Source organism: Rhinatrema bivittatum, chromosome 5 (genome assembly GCF_901001135.1).
Source record: "Rhinatrema bivittatum chromosome 5, aRhiBiv1.1, whole genome shotgun sequence".
Taxonomy (NCBI): Eukaryota; Metazoa; Chordata; class Amphibia; order Gymnophiona; family Rhinatrematidae; genus Rhinatrema; species Rhinatrema bivittatum.
The window spans coordinates 226,550,650-226,576,979 of NC_042619.1; the positions used below are offsets into that span (position 1 = coordinate 226,550,650).

Consider the following 26,330-nt stretch of genomic DNA (forward strand, 5'->3'; position numbering starts at 1 on the left):
CCCATGCCTTATGTTAAGAATAGTAATACGTACAATCAAGACCAAGCAACTTTCAAACCCATAACAAAATTACTGCAACATTTTTACATAGTGAGCAGCTTTCCTGATAATTCAGACAATGCTGCTTGAATGTTCTTTGCTTTTGGACGTGAGCCATATAAAATTTATTCCCCAATGTCAGTGTATCAGTACCCCAGACCATAAAAGTCGGGGGCCTAGCGATGGCTGTCTTCAGAATCCAATACCCTTTTTTAGCCCTGCCCTGCTGTCAAAGTGGAGAGCGATGTTGTAGTTGCGTCTGAATCATCAAGGCTAGCTGGTTAGGGGTACTAACCATCGTTCCGAGCAAGTTACCCCATGCACCCTTTTCTTTATTATCATCCTCAAGCCTTTAGGGATCCACAGTGTTTATCCCATGCCTTTTTGAATTTGTTTACTGTTTTTGTTCTCGCCACTTCTTCCGGAAGGGAATTCCAGGCATCCACCACCCTCTCCGTAAAAAAAATATTTCAATTTACAGTTCAAAGCTATATTGAAACTGGTTTCCAAACTTACAACTTAGGAATTCAAAAAATGTATTAATTATATGTGATATGGCAGTGAGTTTGGTTTTGCTGTTTTATGTACTGCAGTTGATGCAGTACAACGTTCTGGGTATCCATACTGTATAGGCTGAAGAGGGAAGTGTACAAACTAGTGCACAGGAGCAAAGAATAATGATTCTACTCTGAAACTGCATTTCTACAAGTGTGTGCAGATACCAAAGGCCATTCTCCTTTTCTTTCCAAATGATATCAGAGACATATTTGCTGGTAAAACCCTAACAGTCCTGAATGGAAATCTCAAGACACTGTGCAGCATTCGCCCATGGTTGACAGGGGATGCAGAGGGCTAAAGGTATAAAAGGAGAGCTTGACCTAAAGGGCTTGTGGTTGTCGTCAGTACCCTGCATGAAAGCCCGGGTGCAATCCTGTCATCTGAGTAAATGTTCACTCGATTTGATCTACGGGAAGGAGCTTGGCCAGCTGCCAGCACCTGGAAAGTAAGTCCTACTGTATTAGCTGCCTGGTAATGTAGGAATTCTTTTCTGTTACATATTCCCCTGAGTTCCCAAGTAGATGCAAATATCCAAATTCCTGTATAAATATATGTTGTAATTCTAATTGTAGCAACAATAACAAAGCATTAGTCTGTTTGGGTGTCTTTCTGGTCTTCAAGAATTATTGCATTTTATTGTAATTCTTATTCCATACTCCCTTAATAATGTAAATGTGATTTGCATGAATTATAAAAGGAAATGTGACTGTGTACTACACATTCATGAAATTAACTTGGTTGTTTAATGTGAAAGCGGCTTGGTACCTGGGGAGACAGATAAGAGGAGAAGATGGAGATGTATGGTGGAATACGCTAGAGAGGCTGAAGGAGAGAGGAGGCAGGAAACAGAGATGCTAGGTTTGTAAAACCATTGCTTACACTCTGGCTACTATCAGCTGGTAGAAGGGATTTGAGGTACTGCAGTTTGTTCTATTAGAGAGCCTCGTCTTAGGGCATGAATATGGAGGAAAAATATTTTTCATTAAAAAAAAAAAAGAAATTCAAAAACAAGAAGTTGGTGGAAGGGAGGCTATGGGGAATAGGAGGAAATACTTATTTACTAAGAGGGTGGCAGATGCTGGAAATAGCTGGAAAGCACATCCGTACCAGTATCTAAGCATTTCTTGGAAAAGATACAGAACACAATGGTAAGAGCAGGTTGGGGAGTAGCAGATAGAAGCAGTGGTTGGGAGGAGGCCCCGAGAGTTTGCTCAGTCCTAGGGAACACAAAAGGGGGTAATTTTGCAACAGTCTGCATAACAAACAGCACCTGCAGAAACGGCCTTTTACAAAATTGCCTGCCTGATATGAGGGTGACCTTTAAACAGGCGCGCGGGAGCACATGTGCACACTTTTGCCGGCTTGCGCTCAGAGACGCATCCATTTCATAACATATGCGAGTATATGCTTGCATGTTATAAAATAGCCTGGACGTGCAGACACGTGCGCACAATTGTAAATGGACGTGCATATACGTGTGCGCGCAAATGCCGCTTCTACCGGGGGAATTTTACAAGGGACGTGCGCCAACGCCATTTGCCACTTTCCAAGTTTGTTCCCAGTTTGCCTAGTTAAGGGATAGGACTTCCAACGTCTTCCCCCTTCGAGCCCCAACCCTTAAAACCCAGCTGACTAACCTAGATTTTTATTTTGTTTTAATTACTTACCCGCCATCCATAGCAGTAGTAAAGTTACGTGGCAGGGAACCCCGCGCTTTCCCCGACACGCCACGTCCTGCGCAGGCCACGGCCGTGCTCTGCCCCTTTTTAGAATCTTTTCACGTGTGCGCACAGTGGGAGATACGTGCGTCCACGGACGGCTTATAAAATCCGCTCAGCGCCCCTATGTGCTGAGTGGATTTTATCTCCTGGTTCTGGCACGCGCAGGGCTTTTAAAATTCGGCTTTGTGCACGTAAATTTACCCCGGACTCAGTGGATGTGTTCCCAGAGGCATAGTTGGGGAGGGGTTTGGATTTCCAAACGCATGCATGTAAATTTTCAAGAAAAGGTCCTGCACATGTTGTAGCAGATGTTAATTCTGTGCGTGTGGTTTTGCCAGGATAATTTTCAGAGTAGACTTTATGGGGCAGATTTTAAAACCTACGCACGCGGACTACATTTGTTCGTGCTACCCGGCGCGCACAAATGTACGCCCAATTTTATAACATGCACGCATGTTATAAAATCCGGGGTCGGCGTGTGCAAGAGGGTGCACACTAGAGCACCTTGCGAGCGCCAAGCCCTAGGGGAGCCCCGATGGCTTTCCCCCATTCCCTCCGAGGCCGCTCCGAAATCAGAGCGACCTCGGAGGGAACTTTCCTTCAGCCCCCCAGCCCAAAAAAAAAATACCCCCGTACCTTTATCCCGGAAGTTAAGCCTGCCAGAGGCAGGCGTAACTTGCGCATGCCGGCCAAGTGCCGGTGCGTGATCCCCAGGCCCAGCGGCCGTGGAGAGGCCTCTGGCCACGCCCCCGCCCACGCTCCCGGACCGCCCATTTTTTCAAGCCCTGGGGCTTACAAGTGTCCCGGGGCTTTACGCGCGCTGCCGGGCCTTTTGAAAACAGAGAACACGTTAAGAGAATATATTTTTGTTAATTACATACGTCAAACTTTTTAATGTATTCCAATACATTTGAATCAAAATGATTTTAATTTCAGTATACAAAATACACAAGTAAATAATTTACAAAGGGGTCATTTCCAAAAGGAGTTATGTGCATAAACATAACTACTTTTGTGGCAATTTTCAAAAGCCATTTCCGCATGTAAAGTTCACTTATATAAGTAAATCCTATGGACAATTCAATGGCATATATTGTAGCAATTTTCAAAAGTCCACTTACTCGAGTAAAGTGCATTTACTCAAGTAAAACACAATTTTACTTGTGTAAATGCTTTTTAAAATCAGGCCCAAAGTGTGTAAATCTAAATTTTTAAGTCTTAACCATTGCTAGATAAATTGCTAAACCCATAAAAATAGTATCAAAACTATCATACCCATTCACTCAAACTACTTTGTACACATTCACCATGTACCCACATCATACTAAAAAGCAATGCATTTACAAAATGGAATTTCATACATAAAATGAAAGCAGAAGAGTCCTCCTAAGCACCGTTGTGTTGACTGATTATAATATCTTCATCATATCGATTCCTGAATCTTCAGTATAAACCAATCTGATCTTATAATCACTTCTTTCTTAAACAGCTTAAAGAATTTATAAGCTACAACCCAGGGAAATCAGGGTTCAAATCCCGCTGTCACTCCTTGTGATGTTGGGATGTTGGGGAGATAATCGGTTCCAGAGAAGGTTTTCATGGGTAATGATTCAGATGGACTGAACCAAATCACTGTATCCCTAGAAGATGTGGTAGGCCTGATTGACAAACTGAAGAGTAGTAAATCACCTGGACCGGATGGTTTAAACCCCAGGGTTCTGAAGGAACTCAAAAATGAAATTTCAGATCTATTAGTAAAAATTTGTATTCTATCATTAAAATCATCCATTGTACCTGAAGACTGGAGAGTGACTAATGTAACCCCAATATTTAAAAAGGGCTCCAGGGGCGATCCGGGAAAATACAGACCAGTTAGCCTGACTTCAGTGCCAGGAAAAATAGTGGCAAATGTTCTAAAGATCAAAATCACAAAACATATAGAAAGACATTGTTTAATGGAACAAAGTCAGCATGGCTTTACTCAAGGCAAGTCTTGCCTCACAAATCTGCTTCACTTTTTTGAAGGGGTTAATAAACATGTAGATAAAGGTGAACCGGTAGATGTAGTGTATTTGGAATTTCAGAAGGCGTTTGACAAAGTTCCTTATGAGAGGGTTCTAGGAAAACTAAAAAGTCATGAGATAGGAGGCGATGTCCTTTTGTGGATTACAAACTGGCTAAAAGACAGGAAACAGAGAGTAGGATTAAATGGACAATTTTCTCAGTGGAGGGGGGTGGGCAGTGGAGTGCCTCAGGGATCTGTACTGGGACCAGTGCTTTTCAATATATTTATAAATGATCTGGAAAGGAATACAATGAGTGAGATAACCAAATTGGCATATGATACAAAATTATTTAGAGTAGTTAAATCACATTGTGATAAATTGCAGGAGGACCTTGTGAGACTGGACAATTGGGCTTCCAAATGGCAGATGAAATTTAATGTGGATTAGTGCAAGGTGATGCATATAGGGAAAAATAACCCATGCTATAATTACACAATGTTAGGTTCCATATTAGGTGCTACCACCCAAGAAAGAGATCTAGGCGTCATAGTGGCATTGAAATCGTCGGCTCAGTGTGCTGCGGCAGTCAAAAAAGCAAACAGAATGTTAGTAATTATTAGGAAGGGAATGGTTAATAAAATGGAAAATGTTATAATGCCTCTGTATCGCTCCATAGTGAGACCGCACCTTGAATACTGTGTACAATTCTAGTCACCACATCTCAAAAAGGATATAATTACGATGGAGAAGGTACAGAGAAGGGCAACCAAAATGATAAAGGGGATGGAACAGCTCCCCTTTGAGAAAAGACTAAAGAGGTTAGGACTTTTCAACTTGGAGAAGAGACGGCTGAGGGGGGATTTGATATAGATGTTTAAAATCATGAGAGGTCTAGAATCGATTATTTACTCTTTCGGATAATAGAAGGACTAGGGGGCGCTCCATGAAGTTATCATGTAGCACATTTAAAACTAATCGGAGAAAGTTCTTTTTCACTCAACGCACAATTAAACTCTAGAATTTGTTGCCAGGGATATGGTTAGTGCAGTTAGTGTAGCTGGGTTTAAAAAAGGTTTGGATAAGTTCTTGGAGGAGAAGTCCATTACTTGCTATTAATCAAGTTGACATAGGGAATAGCCACTGCTATTACTAGCATCAGTAGCATGGGATATACTTAGTTTTTGGGTACTTGTCAGGTACTTGTAGCCTGGACTGGCCGCTGTTGGAAACAGGAAGCTGGACTGGATGGACCCTTGGTCTGACCCAGTATGACATATTCTTCTGTTCTTAAGTCACTTTACTCTCTGTTGCCTCAGGTACAAAATTAGATTGTGAGCCCTGTGGGGATAGGGAAAGTATCTGAATGTAATCCGCTTTGATGTACACTTTGAAGTGCCGAAAGGTGAAATATAAACATCTAAATAAATAAAATTACTCGGGAAATTCTATGGACAATTCAATGGTATATATTGAAGCAATTTTTAAAAGCTCATGTACGTGCATAAAGATGTGTAAAACCCAGTTTAAGCATGATTTTAAAAAGCATTAACATGCTTAAAACTGGATTTTACACATCTAAATGCACTTTACCCGTGTAAGTGGGCTTTTGAAAATTGCAATAATATATACTATTGAATTGTCCATAGGTTATACATGTATAAGTGCACTTTACGCATGTAAATAGCTTTTTTAAATTGCTCTGATAGTATGTTACTTTTATACCTGTAACTTCTTTTAAACTTACCTCCAGGGGCGGTAAATTTCAAACAGGCGCGCAGGTGCACAGACGCATGCATATGTTGGCGTTTGCCCAGGAACACGGGTACTTTATAAGATGCGCGCACATACCCGTGCATGTTGTAAAATAGCTTGGTCACACGCACGTGTGCACCTGATTTTAAACTTGCGCACGCCCAGCTGTGTAAAGATTGGTTTCAGCTGCATAAGTCATTGAGTCTTAAAACAGTCATGCGGGTGAGAAAAGACCCATTTCATGAGTTCTTCTACCGGTTTGCCCAGTGTAGAGCTACGTCCTCCAAACCCCTTGGTTTAATGGCCTGCACTCCCCCCCAGTTAACCCAGACTCCTCAAACCCCCCTAGCGATACCTGGAAATAACACTTACACTTCCTCAATAGCAGAAGTAAACTTGCACAGCAGTGGACCTGGGTGCCTAAGTATTTGTGTGCACATCTCATGGCCCTGCCCACACCATGGCCCCTTTTCCATTCAGAGTGAGATATTCGCGTATCAGGAAATAGGCGTGGTTTTTAAAATCCGTGCAGATCTATTCATTTTGGCGTGCGCCGGGCTTTTAAAAATTCACCTCTTAAGTGTGTAAGTAGCCTGTACTGCGCAAGAGTCGTATTTTGTAAAAGCCTGAAGTATGTATGTCCTAGCTATATCGTGCGTAAATGTGCATGAAAAAAAGGGGTAGACTGGGAGTGTTCCGGTGTGGAATTCGGAAGTTCACGCACAAGTTTGTATTTTGTACGCGGTGTATGCATGTACATTATTGAACTTATGAGTATGCTTTTACAGCTGCTAATTTAGTTGCAGCAATGAAATTGCACTTGTTTTTTTTCTGCAGTTTTTGGATGGAAGGTCTAGGCTAAGTGATGGGGGGGAAGTCAGAGTGAAGAGAGACTGAATTGGACCATTGTGGTCTTTATCTGTCATCATGTGTTATGTTACTGTGGTAAAGGTGTTGGCAAACTGGTGATTAAAAGTGTGCACAGAAGGAAATATTTCCCTAAGTGGAGTCAACGCAGGGAGGATAACTTCCAAATCTGCATCCTCGTGTATGGTGGGGTGCAAAGTTGCTACAGTATTTTATAACCTGCGTGCAAACAATATGCACAAGTTATATGTGCGCAAACATGCTCGCGTATATGAAAACCGCTCATCGCTCAAGTTCAGATTGATAAATAGTGCCACTTAACCGGATAAATTCCAATTTATCTGGCTAAATAGCAGCAAAGCCGCTACTTAGCCAGATAAATCTGAAAAGTGCTACTTGTCTGACTAGTAAGGGCTATGAAGCTCTATATGCTAAATATTTATAACTACATATCTTTTGCATGCTGTTCTTCTGCGAAACCTAACCAACATATATAATGGTTGGGTTCTTTGCAGAGCAAATCAGGAAGTAATTTCGAATATGTAGCATGACCACATAATTACCTGAATGCTTATCTTGTCTTCTTTAAGCGCTATAGTATGAAAAGCTTTCCATCACATTTGTCCACATGCATCAGGTGCTTTGATCTTTTAATCCAAATAAAAACATTTTTCTAGTATTTACAAGCAAGTGTCATACTGAGGGCCCGATTCAATAAGGTTTCCCCTTCCTTCATTCTGCTATAAGGACTTGTGTCATCAAGGAAAAGACCTTGATGACACGAGTCCTTATAGCAGCATTACTCTACACAAGACTCAGAGTGGCACATATGTGCCCCTGTGCAGGCTCTTCTACTCCTCAACATGAAAAAGCACCAAATTCATGCATGAAATACAACTTAGAAAACAAGCCCACTAAAATCTTTAAAGGGCGAGAGATAACTAGAGCGCTTGTTTAAGAAATTCTCATATTTCAAGAGCATGCGTTCATTGTGTTTATTTCTTTATACTCAGCATTATAATCATTTGTCTGCTGTAATGTGTTTTTTTCATCAGCTATGCAAAGTAAAATCTTTTTTCTGCAAAAAGGTTTGTGAAAAACATTGATAAATACAATAATATACTTCCCCAATATGCAAGGTTATCACTTTCTCAGTGAAGTTCCTTCGATACCTTACAATGCACGTCAGACATTGAAGGTCAGGTTGGTTGGTTCAACATGGCTCGCGTTGGAAATGACTGTCCTGCATGAGGGACCTCTCTCCCTCTATCTCACATACTTTCGCTAGCCAAAAGGCACATACATTGCAAATGCAAAAAACCCAATATCCCACCAAAAGTGTACAATCTATTTTTTTTTTTGTCATGAGATCTTAAAGCCAATCAATCTAGTCCACCGTAAACAGCACAGATCAAGATCAGGCAGAGCAACAGAAGGCAAACGCAAGTGAGAGGCTCATTTCATAGCGGAAGAGTTCACTGGGCAAAATCTGCATCACTATTGTACAGTTTTAAGATGTCCTCACAAAGGACATCAGGGAATTGAAAAAAAAATAGTATAAGAGATGGAGGGATTATTATACATTACCAGATTATTAACGTGAGCTACATTTCTTCAAACAGGAGACTGAGAGGTGATCTGTTCACCCTGTCTATTATAAGCATATCAATGAGCCCACCAATGGATAAAAGGTATTGAAAGAATGAAGTTTTGTGTGTGTGTGTGAGGATCCTTGGCTAACTTCACCTCTGGCTGGTAGGTGGTGCTCTGAGCTGCTTCACCAATCTATCCAATCCTCTCAGCCCTGTCTTCCTCATTTCCCCCCAGTGGCCATTTTGTTTCCTGCCTAGACATGTAATTATAGTTGGCTTTTCCATCAGTCAGTTGCCAGAACTTGGTCCTACCTCCTGGTCCTTTCACTGTGGCTCCTTCCTTGTTACTTGTATCCAGAAGACTTCTGCATCTCTGGCTTTCTACCTTCAGCATTCTTGCTTGATCTCCTTCCTGTTCCTGGATTCCTGCTATACCCAAGCCCCTTGCTCCTTTCCAAGCTTCAGGTTATTTGTTTATATCGGGAACTGCTTCCATTCCTTATGCCTTGCCGGCCGCTCAGTCTGAGGAAAAGGTGGTTGGCATAGGTGGAAGATACCCGGCTTTCCTGCCGTCAGTATGGTTGGTCTGGACTCGCCTCTCCAGGCGTTGGGCTGCTCGTTCCTGGAGCAGCCCACGAATAACTACCATCACAGCGGTACCTTAAAGCATTAAGTGGTCTAGTAATTACTCAGATTTATTAACAGAGAAATTTGAAAGGAAAATGTAAATGCAACGTAAAGTCGGAGCAATTTTCAAAATCTCGCTTGCTTGCGTTAGCGCATAGGGACAGTAACTTTAAAACAAGTGCGCGAGCACACAGATGCTGGAATTTTAAATCATGCGCTCAGTTGCACATGCACGATTTAAAATACGCCTACCGTGCGTATGTGTACTCCTGATTAAACCCATTACTCGAGTAAATGTACTTTGTGTATCTTCCTTAGGACTTTGTTGGCTTTAACGCACGCAGGTAAGCGGATTTTAAAACCACGCTCGCGCGAAGGCCGTTACGCCAATTAGTCCACCAGTTTGTCCAGTCCACCTCGAGGTCATCCAGACCCCTCTGGTTCTTCAGCCTGCGCTCCCCCCCCCCCCCCCCCCCCCCCCCCCCGTTAACCCAGATGCCTCACCCAGTTGTTTCAGGCCTAAACAGATATTTTATGCAGACTCACACTTCATCCAGAACAGAAGTAAACATGCGCGGCTAAGAGCTCACTGTGCACTGCGGTCGCCGGATTTAAAATACGGATTTACTTGTGTAATTTTTGGCCCCGCTCCAGAATGTCCCTGACACGTCCCCAGCTCCGCCCCTTTTCCTTAAGTCGCTTGTGTGGATATATGCACATAATTTGCGGCTTCTAAAATAAGCTTTGTTCATGTGCAGCCCATATACCGGTACTCACGTACATGGGCCTTTCAACACGAGCAATGCTTTTAAAATTCACCCCATTTATTATAGCAATTTTCTTTTCTTTTCTTTTTTTTTAAATTTGTCTTTATTGGGTCAAAGAATAAGGAAAGGAAATACAATGAATTTTCAAAGGTTACAATAGTATGTTACATTTACATTTTCCTTTGAACATTACCTCCTGTGGTTGTAATTGATAGACGTTGAAACAAGGACTTGCTCTGATCACCTTCTTGTTGGGAGGGATTTATCTTTTTTTTGTTTGTAGAGTGTAACTGGTTTTAATTTGACAGGTTGTTTATTTTCATGTGAACTGGCACAAAGAAGTATTACCCAAGTATGGGTAATTTGATGGAGGTTGATCTCAATGAATTGATACCATCCTTTCCCCAACTAACTACAGTGCTCATGTAACTAGGTAACTAACAAGAGCATGTTAGTCCAGTGCTTGACTATTACTGGAAAATGAGTTTGAATTGTTTCTAGGGGATGGATTTTCTTTCTGGTTTAGCCTGTAACTGTGCTACCTACTCCGAAAACTTGCTTTGTTGGAAATCATAAAATACCATTTTCCTATAATTCTTATTTTGTATTGCTACCTTCAGACTTCAGTTTGAAAATTTTTTCTTCCAATTTCAGGATTGTACAGTATATGAAACGGAGAACAAGATTCTTCATGTGGTGAGTACTTTTTAAGTGACTGTTGATGTTTTTGACTTGTAAGATGTTAAGGACTGGTTCTTCCTCTAACCGCTAGGGTGTCAGTATGACCAGAAACTACCCTTATTATGACTGACCATATTTTATTTATTTATTTAGCATTTTTCTATACCGACTTTCCAATAACAGAATTACTGATCAATTCGGTTTACATTTTAAACAATAACAACAATGACAAGTAAATGTCTTACAATGAACAGGTAGTAAATGTCTTACAATGAACAAATATTATTACCCTGTTTGTAGGGCCTAAGCCTTGGTAAGAATACTTTGTATGTATGTTCTTAAGGAGCACTAAGGTTTGGGTTATTATCAGAATATTCCACTCTTTAAGAGTGGGTCTCATCTAAATTCTTTATTTAAATATTTAAATATTTATTATATTTAAAAAATAAATAAAGTAATATATTTAAAATATATTTAAAATATATTTAAAATAAAGTAATATATTTAAAAAATAAATAAAGTAATATTTAAATATTTAAATATTACTTTATTTAGCACTATGTTAAATTGTCAACCAGTTATACTGTTCCATATGTTATACGGTTCCATGTAAAGCTCCGCTCTTTGTTGAGCAGTTCTTCGTTGTATGTAAACCGGAGTGATTTGTAGTCCCTACAAGAACTTCGGTATATAAAAATTAAAAATAAATAAATAAATAAAATTCTGAGGTGCCTTCCCGCCAGTTTCCTTAACGTTTAGGATTTGAAATCCATTCTACAGTACAGTTTGATTTCATTTTTCCTCAGACAGATGATGGTACACTTCCTCTTGAGTTTCAAATACCCTTTAAGTTAATTTCAAACCAAGGTGGAAATGCGTCTCTGCTCCTCCACTCTATCTGAAGGGAAATTAAATGAAGGCGACAGTTTACAAGCAAGCAAGCAAGCACAGGATTTGGAAATAGTTGTGTGACTGTTGGAAAGGGGGATTATGATATAACATTTTTAGCGATTTTCAGCATGTGATGGAAAAGCATTTAGTGATGTTCTAGTCCTGTCTGTCCATCTAGAGTGTCGACATATGATAACGGTCTGCAAACTGCATGGGTCAGCTTCAGAAATGGGGTGAAGGTCACCCGGATTCTGGCAGGTTCCCCCTACTGAAAAAGACGATGCAGTCAAGATCATTTTAAAGAGGGTTGTGCTGAAAAGTACTGCGAGCTTGTTCTCCCTTGTTTTCTTCATGTGCGCAGAAACTCTTGGCATCTTTACCATATTATTTGGAGCTTTGGTGAGAAAATGTTCTTTATCCCAACCTTTCTTGGAAAGATTCTGGGTATTTTGCTCATTTCAGCATTCACTCTGAATTTCCCCTATATGAGCACAAGTTGGCTTTGTGCCTCTCAGCTAACATATTATGTATTTATCTGGATCTTTCTTGCTTGGTTTCATTCATTTATCTTTTGCTTGAGGTGTTGATAATTCCAATTCCATCATCTGGGGCCCAACATTTCTCATGCAGCTTTCTTCCCGCAGGATTCCGCTATGCAAACTCTATTTATCCAACCATTTTGCCTGGCCAATATTCTTCTCTGGCACCTTTCCTGTTACAAGAAGAGCTCGTTCATTCTGCCTTTTGCCCTTTCTAATTCTCTGCAGGTATCTGTACATCAAAGGCCCATGGGATCTAGCCGCTTTTTGGTGGCCAAATAGTTGGTTGCCTTTCCTGAAACTTGATTCCTCATGACCAGGCTGTTTCTCATGTTTTCACGTGCCCTTTACCTAAGGTTACATCTTTGCCTATTCACTGGGCCTGATATACTAAGAGGTTATACGATAGGAGCCTATTTTTAGCCAAATTTAGGCGTCATTTGAAATTTCACATAAATTTAGGTCCCTAAAACATAGGTTCCTAAATTTAGGTCTGCTATTCAGTTTCATAGATTTAGGAGCCTAAGCTAGCTACCTAGTTCTGAAAATCAGTGCTAAGCTCCTAACTGTTTTCCCACCCTAATTCTGTCCCTATAGCCATCCACTATTTAGGTCCTAAATTTAGGTAGCTAGTGAAACTAGAATCCTAAATTGGGATTCTGCTGAACTCCAAAAATTAGGAGCCTAAATCCTTTGAAAATTGGCCCCTAAATGTATTTCCCATTTTGCTTCTATGAAAAAAAAAGCACTTAGAACAGAGGTCTCAACTGTGAATGACTACCGTACTCATGATGTACTGTCTTCCCTCTTTGCTATCCAGCTCTATAAAATAATGAGTGGCATGGAATGGGTAAATGCAAATTGTTTTTTTACTCTTTCAAAAAGTACAAAGACTATGGGGGACATACAATGAAGTTACTAGGTAATACATTTAAGACAAGTAGGAAAAATATTTTTTTTACTCAACGCTTAATTAAAATCTGGAATTTGCTGCCGAAAGATATGGTAAAAGCTTTTAATATAGCTGGGTTTAAAAACATATTGGATACGTTCCTGGCAGAAAAGTCCATAAACCATTATTAAGGAGGAGTTGCACCAATCCTGTTGTGCGTCCTGGCCACGTTGGCACCATGGTCGGGCCTGCTCACCTCACGCTTCCTTCGACCAGCTCCGGGCACCCCTCCCTTGCAGCCGCAGCCAGTTCACGCGTCCTCGGGCTCTCCGCTCACCATCCTCCTTGCAGGCCTCAAGGCGGAGCTCCCGTTGGGGCTCCGTGTCCTCGGCCACACCCCTAGGCGCATGCACAGCCGATGTACAGCCTTTTAAAGGGCCCAAGGTGGGAAAACCTGCGGGAGCGCCTCCCAATGAAGTCACATAGACTCACTATTTAAGTCGAGGCCCTTTCCCCAGGAACTCGCCTTGGCAATCGGGTCAACATCTTTGGTGTATTAGTTTGCCTTCGAGTTCCAGTGTCTCCTGTTCCTGTGTCTTCTTTTCCCATTGCCTCCGTGTGTTCCTGTATCCTTCTCAGGTAGTACCTCTTCGGACTGACCTTTGGTACTGACCTCTGCCTGCCTGACCATTCTCTTGTCTGCCACCTGGAACCAACCCTCGACCACGTTCGGACTGATTCTGGTATTGACCTCTGCTTTGGCTGACTTCTCCTGGCTGATACTCTGGCTCTGACCCTTGTGCTTCACTCGGATACTCTCTTCTGGCCCACTGTGACCATTAGACCAACCTGCTTGGAAACCAACCACAGCTTCCACTCGGCTAGACCCACAGGCTCTGCCTGCCTCGTCCAGAGAACCTTCCTGAACTGTTACCTCCCTGAGGTCTCCGGAGCTTCCAGTTTGGGTCTAACCTCTTCACTCTGTATCAGCCGTGCACCCTTGCCGTGGGCACACCCCTCCGCTACCTCTCTGGGAGACCACCAGAGGCCCACCTAAGTCCAGGCGGTCCGGGTACCCAAGGGCTCAACCTGAGGGAACCCTGGGTTGCTGTTGGCGAAGCTCCAGTTAGCCTCTGTCTCCTTTTGTGCTCCGCCTCCTGGTGGCAGGCACTCTCTGGGTCTGACCAGAGGGCCGTACCAATCCTGCACCAGGCCAAGGGTCCACCTCCAGCGCAAGAAATCCACTGCTTATCCCTGGAATAAGTAGCATAGAATCTATGATGTCCTTGTCTTTCATCTTACCTGCTGCTATCATAGTTGCTGTTCCAATGGCATTTTTGTCTTTTTTTATTTTTTAACCTCAACTATTTTCCTCCTCCCTTACTGGAGATTTCAGTATTCAGCTAATTTTACCTTTTTGCCCACAGATGTCCTCTCTCTTGGATTACTTTAAGTGCCATTGTCTCCCATCAGCACATGCAATACCAGGTCACCATCTGTACCTGTTCTCATTCTGTCCTGGTTCTTGCCCACCTCAGTGCATACCTGGCATTCCAGAATCCTGGCTTCTCTCTCCTCATCTTTCTCTTGCTTCTTTTTTCTTCTGCTCTCTGCCAGACATTGCTTGATCCCTTTTTCTTTTGCTGTGCTCCTCTTGTTCTTGCTTCTACCTTTTTTTCTTCACCTCTGCCCTCTCTGGAACTCTTAACTCCCATGGTCGGTGGTGTAAGGACTGAAATCTGATTGAGGCGAGGTCTGCATCACTGTCAAACTTCCCTTCATTCTCTGGATGGAAAAAAAATGTCCTTTTGGGCAGATAAAAAGCTGTGCCTCTCAAGTCGTTTCTTTCTCTTTCTCTATGTTTTCCTCTTTTTCATCTTTGCTGACTGCCAGGGGAAAGCTTCTATCAGTATATTGTTTGCACCAACTCTTCTAAGACTTTTCACAGTCAATATTTGCTTGGGATCTATTCCTTCTCTTCCGCCTCTCGCTCTGCACACAATTTATCTGGCTCTGTAACGGCATCCTCTCTTGGAATTATTAGCTTTCTTTAATTCTCTCACTCAGTTCCTCACTCGTTCCCTCTAGCTTCATCCACCTTGCTGCAGCGTCTACTGTTCAGGCAGAGCTTTGCTGTTTTCCCTCTCCTTCTGGCCTCCTTGAGAAGGGTCCCTCCCCAACTACAACCTGTCCTCTTCCCTCCTCCTCTTTCACGGTTTCTTCTTCCTTCATGACTTCCTTATTTGTGATGCACTCTCAGCTCCTCCTAGCTGTGTCACCGAGGCTTTAACATTTTACTTCTGCAGCTAGCTACGAAAGATTTCACCTAGTAGAAAAGACCCACGCGCCCGGATCTCTTCTGCTGCATTGGTTGTGGATTAGGTTGACACAACAGTGCTCCAGCCTAATGATGAAACCAAGCCACGTCTGATTTATGTCTGCAAATAGAAGGCAAAAGTTCAGTGACCTAATGTTAGCCTCCTGGCAGTGACAGAAGAAATCTAACAGCTGTTTGCAATGCCCATATGCATTCAAATGAGAAGTATGCCAGCTGTTTGAGACGGAGAATAATCATTATCCTCATCTCATCCCATGGTGCCCACTGTTACAAAACACGTGCTCTTTCATCACACATCACAAATTGGGCAAACTGAGAAAAAGAGGAACAGGGATAACCTTGATATAGAGCATCCTTAATATTGGTGGTAGGGGGCGGAACAGTCAGCTGTTTAATTCATGTCTATTACTTGGATGTATGTGTAGCTCCTATTTTGGGGGTTGTGGCTCCTTAGGGCACATAACTAATTTATTTCTTCAGGGCTGCTCCAGCTAGCAGGTTACATTCCACGCTTGACTCTCAATCCCCGGGGGCGGGGGAGACACGTTTTATGGGGGGAAGCTCTCACTTGTGGCCCAGATGATGTTAAAAGGTTGCCAGTGTGTGTGTGTAGTCATTTGGTGCTTCCCATTAGGTGAGAGGCTGTAAGAGTTCAGGCAGGACCAAGTCTGGGTGTTAAATAAATGTTTACTGATTGATACTCATAAATTAAAGTTCATCCGTCCATAATATTGAAGTTACATCAACATGTGTCCTTTTTTCAGGTATCTGGGTAGACCCATGGTGATTTTTAGTGCGCGCCACATACCCAGCGGCTGTGAGGGAATCCTAGTGGAGGGAGTACCCAACTTTACTGCAGAAATCCTCCTTCAGTCATCTTCTCCTTGGACAGCCAGCCTGTGCTGGTCCTTGGTGTGTGGAGATCCGGTTGGGATCTCCGGCTCTGGTCCTTCCTTCCTTAGTAGTTCTTTCATCCTGTATTATTTACTGATATTTCTGGGGGACTTTTCTTGGGGAAAAGTCAGTGGGATCAGGCAAGTTCTCAGCTCTGAAATCCCAGTGGAGAAAGGGGGCTCCAAAAAACCTCTCCATTCTGCTAAAGTCCAAAAAATAGTTCTGTCGTGATGCAGGGTGAGGTGACCACTCAGGCAGCTACATTTTGGGAGTGGCAAAAAGTGCCCCCCCCCCCCCCAAAACGCTCCTGTGCTGACTGCCCCACCTTGCCATGAGACAAGAACCCCGCCGGGTTTAGAACCCACAGATGGAAGAAGAGCCTGGAGGGTGACGCGCAGCAAGTTCCTACCCTCTGTGTGCCTGTAGAGGATCCCAAGGCAGTAGAGCTCAATGCCATGCCCGCAGGGGCTACCACCCTCCCAGGTCTACAGAAGAGTGCAGCGTAGCTCAAGGACACACCCGCAGGGTTTTCCAACCCCCCCCCCCCCCCCAGGCCTGCAGAGGAGCAATGCTCCCGCAGAAGTTCCCACAGGTCTGTATAGGAGCCTGGCGTGGCGCAGCTCAGTGACACGCCTGCAGACCCGCAGAGGAACCTCGTTCCCGCAGGGTTCCCACCACCCTCAGCGTCGTCGATGATGTCGTGTTGCTGGGGTTTCCACCCCACTGGCAGAAAGAAAAGGAAGACTTGTACAGGAGGAAGAAGGGGCATGGGCTGAGAGGGAAGGGCCTGAGGGAGAAAGAAGGGGAATGAGTGAGAGAGCAGAGGGAACGGGTGAGAGAGAGGGGAGGGATGAGGAAGTGAGAAGAGAGGGTCAATGAGTGGAGGGAAGTGAGGATGAGAAGAGGTGAAAGAGGAGGGAAAGGGTAGAAGGGGTGATTGAGCAGGAAGGGATGAGAGGTGGATGGTGTGAGAAGAGAGGACTGAATTAGCTGGGAGAGGAGATAGGGTGAGTGAGGGAAGGTGGTTGACTGAGAAGGGAGGGGAGGAAAAGGCAGGTGAGTGAGAGAAAAGTGAAAGGAAAGGAGTTGAGTGAGAAAAGAAGATAAAGGGGTGAGTAAGAGGGGAGGAAAGGGACGGGGATGTGCGTGAGGAGAAGAGGTGAGTGAGAGGGAAAGATGAGAAAGGGTGAGAATTAGAGAGGGAGCAAAAATGTATGGGGGGGGGTGTGTGTGAGTGGGATAGAGTACAGGTCTGCCTAGTATGCTACAGTTTTGGGGGCAGCACAGCTGTGTTAGGACTTTGACGATTGTGCCTTCTTGTTTTTCCGTGCCTGGGTGGGCCCGTTAAAGGAAATTATATTGTGGGAAGGAGGAGACAGTCTCTGCAGCCATAAGGAGTAGGAATAGTGCCAGCATGCGTGGCCAGAAGAAAGGAGCAGGAGCTGCGTCAGCTCACGCCTCAGGAAGAAAGAGGAGTCTCATCGGCTGTATGGGCAGAAGGTGGAAACTGCTGCTGCTACTTGTGAGATCCAGAGGGGGAGAAGAGAGAGAGAGAGTGTGTGTGAGGAAACATCTGAGAGAGTGCGAGACCGTGTGTGTGTGTGTGAAAATGTATATATGTATGTTAGAGAGTATGTGTAATTGAGAGGGGACAAAGTTTGTGTGCAGCCCCCTTCCCCCACTAATCCACAACAATCTTGGGGTGACTGGAAATCAAAGTTCCCAGGTATGGAGAGCATGGACATTTTTAATTCTTATTGTTTTTAATTGTTGGGTGGAGTTTGAAGTGTCTGATGTTTTGAAATGTTTTATTGGTTTTTCAGAATTAAAAAAAAAAAATGTTATGAGTTTGTTGAATGATGTTTTGAAATATGTATTCTTTTTTAGTAGTGTGTTTTTACTATTATGATTGATGGGGCCAGGGCTCTCCCCCTATGTAAAACTGCAGGGGCAGAGGCACCTTCCCGTTTAGAAGCAGAATCCAGGAAGAGAGTAAGTGGCAGCGAGGGTGGGAGCTCCTCGGCCCCAGCCAGGGCCTAGACCTCGGCACCAGGCCCTGAACTGCCCTGACCTCGGTCTGCCCCAGGGCAGTTTTTTTTGGACTGGAAAGGCCCAGTCAGGGTCGCTGGAGGCCTGGTTTTTGTTTGTTGGTTTGTTTTGGGGTTTGTTTGTTTTTTTTTTGTTTGGCGAATGAGCTGAACCAAAAAAAGCATTAAACAAACCACCTAAATGGAAAACCCAAAATGAAAAAGCAAACTCAGCTGAAAATTATGAGGCTGCACATTTCTATTATCCATTATATTCTGAGATGTCCATATGAGTAGGGTTGCAGAAATGAATCGAGGATGTTTGGCCCCTGCAAAAAGCTTTCAAATACTGCCTACCAGCTGCCTACCAGCTTTCAAATACTGCCTACCAGCTTTAAGCTGGTAGGCAGTATTTGAAGCCTTTGAAAAAAAACTATAAATGGGAGCAAAGGCAAAAAAAAAAACAAAAAATTTCAGAGGAGAAGTGAAGAGTTCAATCTGAAAGGAGCTTATGAAAGAGAAGCCCTGTGCCCTTCTCTGCTGGCTTCCTGGGGAGGTGGAGATGGAGGTGAAAAAGAAAATATCAACCCTATAATTTCACTCATACCGTCCCCATTCCTCTATCACTGATCTTAGTCAATTTAATGCAGTCTTACTCATCAGAATTGTTTATTATAATGAAATATTTTGGTCACATCTGACTCAGCCAATAACGCAGTTTATCTTAGCTTTTGAGAAAGGAAAACCTAAAGGAAAATGTCATGCATTTCAGCCATGGGACAGTTTGGTGCACAGAGAGCAAGGGTAAAAATGAATGCTAAAAATTGTCTGTCCTTTTAATGCTAGCATAACCCCCCCCCCCCCACCCCCTCCCAAAAGACGAGGTCACCCTGTGATAGACAATAGCACCTTGTCCACAATCATCCACTGAAACTGCAGGACATCCCCGACTTTGCTTTCAGTGTCTCATTCTCAGGGCCTGCGGAAGCACTAGGTGAACCGACCATTAGGGGCCGTGAGCCATGTGGGGCCACGAACGGCAGTGCCAGAGAGGAGTGGAGATTCAGCAATCTCCACTCCTCTTTGCCGCAGTGGTGCAGCTGCTCACGGCTCCACATGGATCGCGCACCCTAATGGGGGGTGCTGGCACCACTGGGGTGGGGGTGGGGGCGTGACCAGGTGGGGGTGGCGAGACATTGGGGGGTAGGCGCAAGGCAGAAGGTGCCTAGGGCGGCTAATCCCCTTGCACTGGCCGTGCTCATTCTGGGAGCCAAAACGACATGGAGACTGGAGGCACCTTAGTAATATAGTAAATGATGGCAGAAAAAGACCAAAGTGGTCCATCCAACCTGCCCAGCAATATATTTTCTTATGGGAGTGACTGCCACTCCATGCATGTTACCTCCATGCCTTCTGTTAAGGGTAAAAACCGCCGCTTCATTTCCATCCTTTAGTCATTATGGATCCCCTGTGCTTATCTCTGGCCCTTTTGAATTTGATTCCCATTCTTGTTTTTGCTACCTCTTTCAGGAGGGCATTCCATGCATCTACCACCCTTTCCATGAAGAAATATATGCATAATGTTGCTCCTGAGTCTATCCCCTTGGAGCTTCATATTATGACTCCTAGTTCTACAGCTTTCTTTTCATTGGAAAAGGCTTGATTCCTGTGCCTCATTAATACCCTTCAGGTCTTTAAAAATCTGTATTCTAATCTCCTCTGTCCTTTCTCTCTTCCAGGGTATACATATTTAGGTCCTTCAGTCTCATCTCATAAGTGTTCCAGTGCAGATCACACACCATTTTGGTTGCCTTTCCCCTGGACCACTTCCATCCTGTCTCTTTCCCTTTTGAGATGCGGTCTCCAGAACTGAACACAGTACTCCAGGGGAGGCCTCACCAAGGACCCCCACAGGGCGTTATCACCTCTTTTTTTTTTCCTGCTGGTTATGCCTCTATCTATGTAGCCCAGCATCCCTCTGACGTAGCCACTGCCTTGTCACATTGCTTCGCCACCTTGAGATTATCAGACATTATCACCCTGAGGTTTCTTCACCCTCAATTACATAGAGCTCCTTAGAATTTCTGCACCCCAGATATGTGCCTCTGCACTTCTTGGCTTTGAATCTCAACTGCCAAACCTTTGACCATTCCTCTAGCTTTCTTAAATCACTTTTCATTCTCTCTACGCTTTCAGGTGTGTCCACTCTCTTGCAGATCTTAATGTCATCTGCAAAAAGACACATTTTTCTTTCTAATCCTTCCACTATATTGCTGAGAAAGATATTGAACAGAAGTGGTCCCAAAACCAGTCCTTGAAGCACTCCACGTATCACTCTTCTCTCCACAGAGTAGACTTCATTTACCGGCACTCACTATTGTCTGTCAGTTGTCCAAATTGTTTTCCATTCCACCACCTTGGGATTCACCTTGTAGACCATCACATTTGACAAAATGGCCTCTTGTCCTTGAAAGTTCATGCCTCAATAAATCTGTCACCAACTTCTGTGTTGTTTTTGCTACTATGGATTAACACAGCTATCCCTATGGACTTTTTATCTTTCTGGGAAGAAGACTGGGCACCTTGGCTGCTCCTGAAATTAACCTTATTTCAGGAATGCCATAAGTACTCGGATTTACAGAATGGGCATAACTTTCTATCTTTACTGTTCAGGTGCAGTAGAAGACCTATGAAGGGGAGGTAGCAAGATAATCAAGAAGAGAAAGGGCAACCCCTAGATTACAGTCCCTACATTGGCTACCTGTTATAGAGAACCAAGTTTAAACTGTTTATGATAACTTTTCAAGGGATGAGAAGGTATTTGCAGGGAAAAAATAACCTGGTATACCCCCAGTCGCAAGCTTAGATCCTTTCAGAGTGCTCTACCATCACCAGACTCAGCTTTCAAGGTACATTTAAAATGATGTTGTGATCGAACCTCTCTACCTCTGAGCTTAACTTTATGAAGTTCTGAAAATGTGTCCAGACATGGCTGTACCCTGAGAGGCTTTGAGGGAATAGACTTTCTCCCCTTTCACAATCCTGTTTTTAGGTTTTGGGCATGATAAATGTGGGTTTTGAAGCCTTGGGTTGCAGCCTTTTTATGTCTGTTGTTTTGTACTTATTGCTTGCACTACTTTTGTTTTGTTTTAGTAGTTTATTAAATTTTGTTACCTTCATGTATGTAATATTTTGTAAACCACTTTTAAAGCCTTTTGGCTGGTTATGTGGTATATAAGTTTATTAAGTACATTAATAAAAAAAAAAAGATATAATAAGCTGCAAAAGATGAAAAAATAATCAAAGATCAAAACTCCCGGCCTGCTGCTTTTAAGTCTCTTGGGTATTTATTTCATTTCGGATGCCTTATATGACCCAACACTGTCTCGCACTCCCAAAAAAAAGCAATAATATAGTCACACAAAAGGAGAATCATTGTTAGTTTTGGTACATTGCAGTTGGTAATGCTGCATTGCTGAAAGTTGCTTGGGCACAAGAGCAGAGGGCATTGTTGAAAACAAGAGGTCAATATTAAAAAAAACAAACAACAAAAAACAGATAACTTATCTGGCTAAAAATAGCTGAATAAGGTATCAGGGTAACATCCCGCTGAATATCCTCGCCTGATCTTATCAAGTCATGCATAGCCGGATAACGTTGAATCTTAACTGGCTATGTTTGAAAATCTCCAGCTAGGTTTCCTGGTAGTGCGTTTCCAGATAGCTTTAACCTTAAACTGCTTTATTCAAGGAATATAGTCAGGCAGCAATATAGGAAGGGCTGAAATCATGGAGATGCAAGACGGCATGATGCGTATTTACAGAAACGCAGAATACGACCGCGGGCAAGGGACGTCGTCTTACATCCCCTGGAAAATCTCTGACTTAGAGGTCAGTGCAGGGGATCTTTATCTCTGTCCTTGCTGTTTTTTCGCAATCTTATTAAGCCGATATTCAGGGTGGTTTTTAAAGCAAGACTCGTGCAGGTGAAGAGCACCTCATTACTCACATTAGTTGAGTGTCTGAACCCCGCCCTCGATGGCGAGTAAAGGTCTGTGCATTTCGGAACAACGTGTGTGGGGTTTTTTTTAGCCATGTTAGGAGGAGCTATTCCCAAAGGAGCCATATTTAGATGGGGGGGGGGGAAGGGGAAAGAAGGAGAAATATTGCGCCAATAGCATTTTTAGATCTGTTCGTGTACTTCCCTGGCAAAATGATACCGGCAGGAAAAGCAGGATGCAAGCGTCCCCGCGTACTTTGTACCTGCCGCAGCTTTGAAAGTAAAAGGAGGTGCTCACTTGCCTTTTGAAAACTAATTCAAAGTCTGCCAGGTGAAAAGAATGTATGGACTTTGCACCCAGGGGGGCTGTTTACCCCCCTAGGGAGCAGCCCACTGGCATGCACGTCACTACTTGCAAGTACCTTGATGAGTCAATGTGTGCGTGCTATCACAGATGATGCTCTTTGACTGCATTGGTTTGCTCATAGAAGGAGCAGAATGAAAGCTGAGCTTCTTGCATTTTTTTCAAAAATAATTGGTTAAACGTGGAATTAAGGTCGTGATGTTTGAGCGGGGCTCTAGAGTCCTCAGTCCGCTGCAGGTGTAGCCAGGATGAACAACTGGTTGATTGCCTGCAGGGGTTAGGGTTGATGGCATTCTTTGCTCTTTCAGCCAGGAAGTAGGGTAGAAGAGTTAAATAAAAGGATAAATGTTGCTGTCAGGCAGGCAGGAAGTGTGACTAACATACCTGAGATACATTTGCATGCATGTGGGCGGAGCATGCACCTCTATCTCATGCATATTCATGGTGGATATCCCGAAAACGTGATTGGCAAGGGAGTACTTCAGGACCAGATTTGAGAAACACTGGTTTAAACAAAAAACAAAAATACCACTTAGTAAAATAAATCCAGCACGCTAAAGGGCTAAACTGAAGGATTTATTTTATTTGTTTTCAAAATTTTATACTGCATTATCTACAGTTCTAAGCAGCTTCCGTCAAGAATATTCCAAATAAAATATGCACATAATCATGTACACATGCGAGGTACTTTCAAAGCGGTTATGCTTGAAAAAATTAGCACCTAAAGTGCGCCTATTTTTGGTTTTGCGTGTACATTTACATGTGCAGATAAGGGGCAGTGTGGGGTTTTTCGGGGCGGGGCCAAAAATTACGTGCATAACTTGCTATTTTCTAAGAGACTTACACGCATACATTTGGCAACTTTTTCATGCAATTTTATACCTGCTAATTAACTAGTGCACTTGATATCAGCCTCATCTCTTGTCTGCTATGGTTGGGTAGGAGGTCAAGATGAAGAACTAGAAGGGTCTCCATGACTTAGTGGAGGTATTGGCAAATTGGTGATTTCAGTTACGCGAGCATGTTTCAAGATATTATGACTTCCGTGTATAAATCAGGGTTTTATGTGCGCAAGTCATATTTTTTTTTTGGGGCGTAAAATATACGTGCATATGTTTATAAATTAGGTAGGAAAAATAAAATACCCGCTTTCAATGCATTGCAGGTATTTGTGTGTAACCAAACATACATCTGTATGTTGGGTAGACCTAAGCATATTTTATAATCCACGCGTACCTGTTAGATGCAGGTGATGAAATACTGTTCTAGATCTCTGCGTGTCCATTTATATAGGGCCGCACGGAGTTCTTTGGAAAAAATAATCCTCATATAGAAAGGCTACATCTTCCTGACAAAAATGAACTGCAAAATTATGTACGTTCCTGACTATGTATTGTCTTTAATAAAGATATTGCCTTGCTATTATTGATAGTTAAATACCTTGCTAAATAAATACGTTTTCAAAGGATCAGGCCAAAAATCCTGCAGTCCCTTCGGCACAAGGTTTTGCTGTCACAGATATTTTGGTGAATATTTTTTCCCCTTCCAGAAGCTGCAGAGAAGGAAGGAAGGAAGGGTCTCGGGTAAAGGGCGCCCTGTTTTGAAACTGACCCGAAGGCTTATTTGCCCCTCATTCTCACCTGACTCTTAAATCTGGCCCCATGTCTCTCTGCCTTTCCCACCCCCCTGATTTCTTTGTTGCTGCCCTGCAATACTTCTGGGTAGGAGTGAAAGGAGCTGCCCCCCCATTTCTCCCTTCCGATTTCTTTTGCAGAGCCTTCATTAGTGGGTATTGATGGTCAGATGAATTCCTAGGGAACTTTTGTGTTTGCATACCTCAGCTTACTCTCTTAACGAGCAGCCTTGCAGTGCTTGTCAGTCATGGGAGCACATTAGGTAGCACAATTATTTAAAGTACACAGCTTGAATCAATTTTCTATCAAACCTAAGTGCACATTTGGTATGAAAATATAGTGTTGTATTGTCTAAATTGCTGCTTAAAAAAAAGAGAGAGAGAGACCACTTAGTGGGAACAAGTCCAGAAGTTCACATGGTTAATGGTAGTTCTCTAGGGCTGGTCTGGTGGCTTGGTGACAGTACCGTGCACTGCCATGCGGAGAATCTAAGTTCAGTACCTGGCTCGGGCCTTCCACTCCCCAGGTTGTGTCCAGGGTTGAGGATATTATGGAGGTAGTGTTCACAGGCCCCTAGCGGGTGGGAGTCACAATCATTGTGCAATGGTGACACCTAGTGGCCAAATGTAGGGTGCACATTAACCTGTTTCTGAAGGGAGCCATGGTCGGTAGCTACAACAGCTCTGCTGAGCTGGGAAGGGAATAGGAGAAGGCTCTTGGCAGTCGAGAGCGAAGACTTGTGGCGCCACAGTCCAGTGGAGGCCATTTCTGATCGAAGTGGATGCCAAAGGGGCAGGAAGAAACTCCCGACCCAAAAATATCATTGTTAGTACACAACCCCTGCACAAAAGCAAAAACGTTAACTAAGAGATTAGGTTTGAAATTATTTAAGTAGCTTTCCTTGTGATTCTTCTGTTCCATCAGGAGGTCCCTTGTTGATGATGAATTTACGGTATCACACAGTGGGATTCTGGACGGTGTTCCTAGGAAACTCGCAGATGGCTTCACACACACACTGTCCAGGCCCATCATCGAGCGGCTTGTGTGATGTCCTTTCTGACGTGCCCTGCTGGCAGCTCTTGAAGGAGCAGCCGACTCTTCAGTGCTTCGTCCGCTGAACAATAGGGAGCCTCTTTTATTTTTCCCTGCGCCTTGGCATTTTTTGAGTGTATGGCAGCGAATAGCAACTCTTCAAAACTTTCCAATTTATTCAGGAATCTTCAGGATTTTAAGGGTCAAGAAAGCAGTCGGTTTCTATGGAGCTGGACAATAATTGCCAATGAGATGCTGAAAGACGTGGAAGTGGGAGTAGCAGAAGTGGTTTGGAACTTTCAAAAATTTAGTCTGTGAGCTAACTTAGGCAATCCTGAATTTTGTATCTATAAAGATATAATTCAGGGTGTCGTATCTATTCAGGTGTGACTGATGAAGCTTCTAGTAAAGGTTGGGACAGGTCAGACAGCTGCACAGTGGGAATGTTAACACTTTTCCTGCTTCGTAGCTTCTGTGCAGCTCAGTACAATAAGAAGTTACTGTTTGTGGTAAGGTGGGCTCTCTTCAATAGTGTAATAAAAATCTCCACCTGCCATTCTTTGAACGAGCCTTTGTACATTGCAGATTACAAAGTGCTCAGTAGAGTTTATTCAGATTTTGTGTTCACAGGATGTTCCAAATGTGTATAAGACCCAGGATTCTCCACTCCAGTAGCGTTTTTTAAGCAAACATGAAACCAACCAACCCCTACCCTGAGCAAGGAATCTGGGGGCCTTTCTCTGCAGACGACTGCTTGATCTTTCCTACGAACTGCTTGTACCCAGCAACTGTACCTTTAAAAAAAAATAATAATGTAACTTTACTGCCAAGCAATTTTCCCAAAACAGAACAAACTGCTGTGTATCATTGCTCCTTATTCCTTTCCTTGAAAGGTCTATCAGTCCTGCAGTAGACTGTGCCATCTTGATCACAAACTATTTTTAAAGAAAATGCGCAGAGAGCCCAATTAAGCAAATTTCTATATCAAATTTAAAAAAAAGACCTAAGAAACTTGGGATTGTTTTTTTAAATGTTAAAAAAAACAATCATCTGCTCATTTTTTGAAGGTATAAATAAACGTGGATGAAGGTGAGCCAGTATTTTTGTATA

At 43.2% G+C, this 26,330-nt stretch overlaps 1 protein-coding gene across 4 annotated transcripts in view; it reads left to right on the plus strand.

Annotated features, from left to right (window-relative positions):
* CNKSR2 (connector enhancer of kinase suppressor of Ras 2) overlaps positions 1-26,330 on the plus strand; it is a 469,908-nt gene that overhangs the window by 170,546 nt on the left and 273,032 nt on the right. For all 4 annotated transcript variants that reach the window (XM_029603391.1, XM_029603393.1, XM_029603392.1 and 1 more), the window contains exon 5: positions 10,584-10,625. In XM_029603391.1, the coding sequence (XP_029459251.1) occupies positions 10,584-10,625 (42 nt within the window). The remainder of the gene's footprint in view (positions 1-10,583; positions 10,626-26,330) is intronic.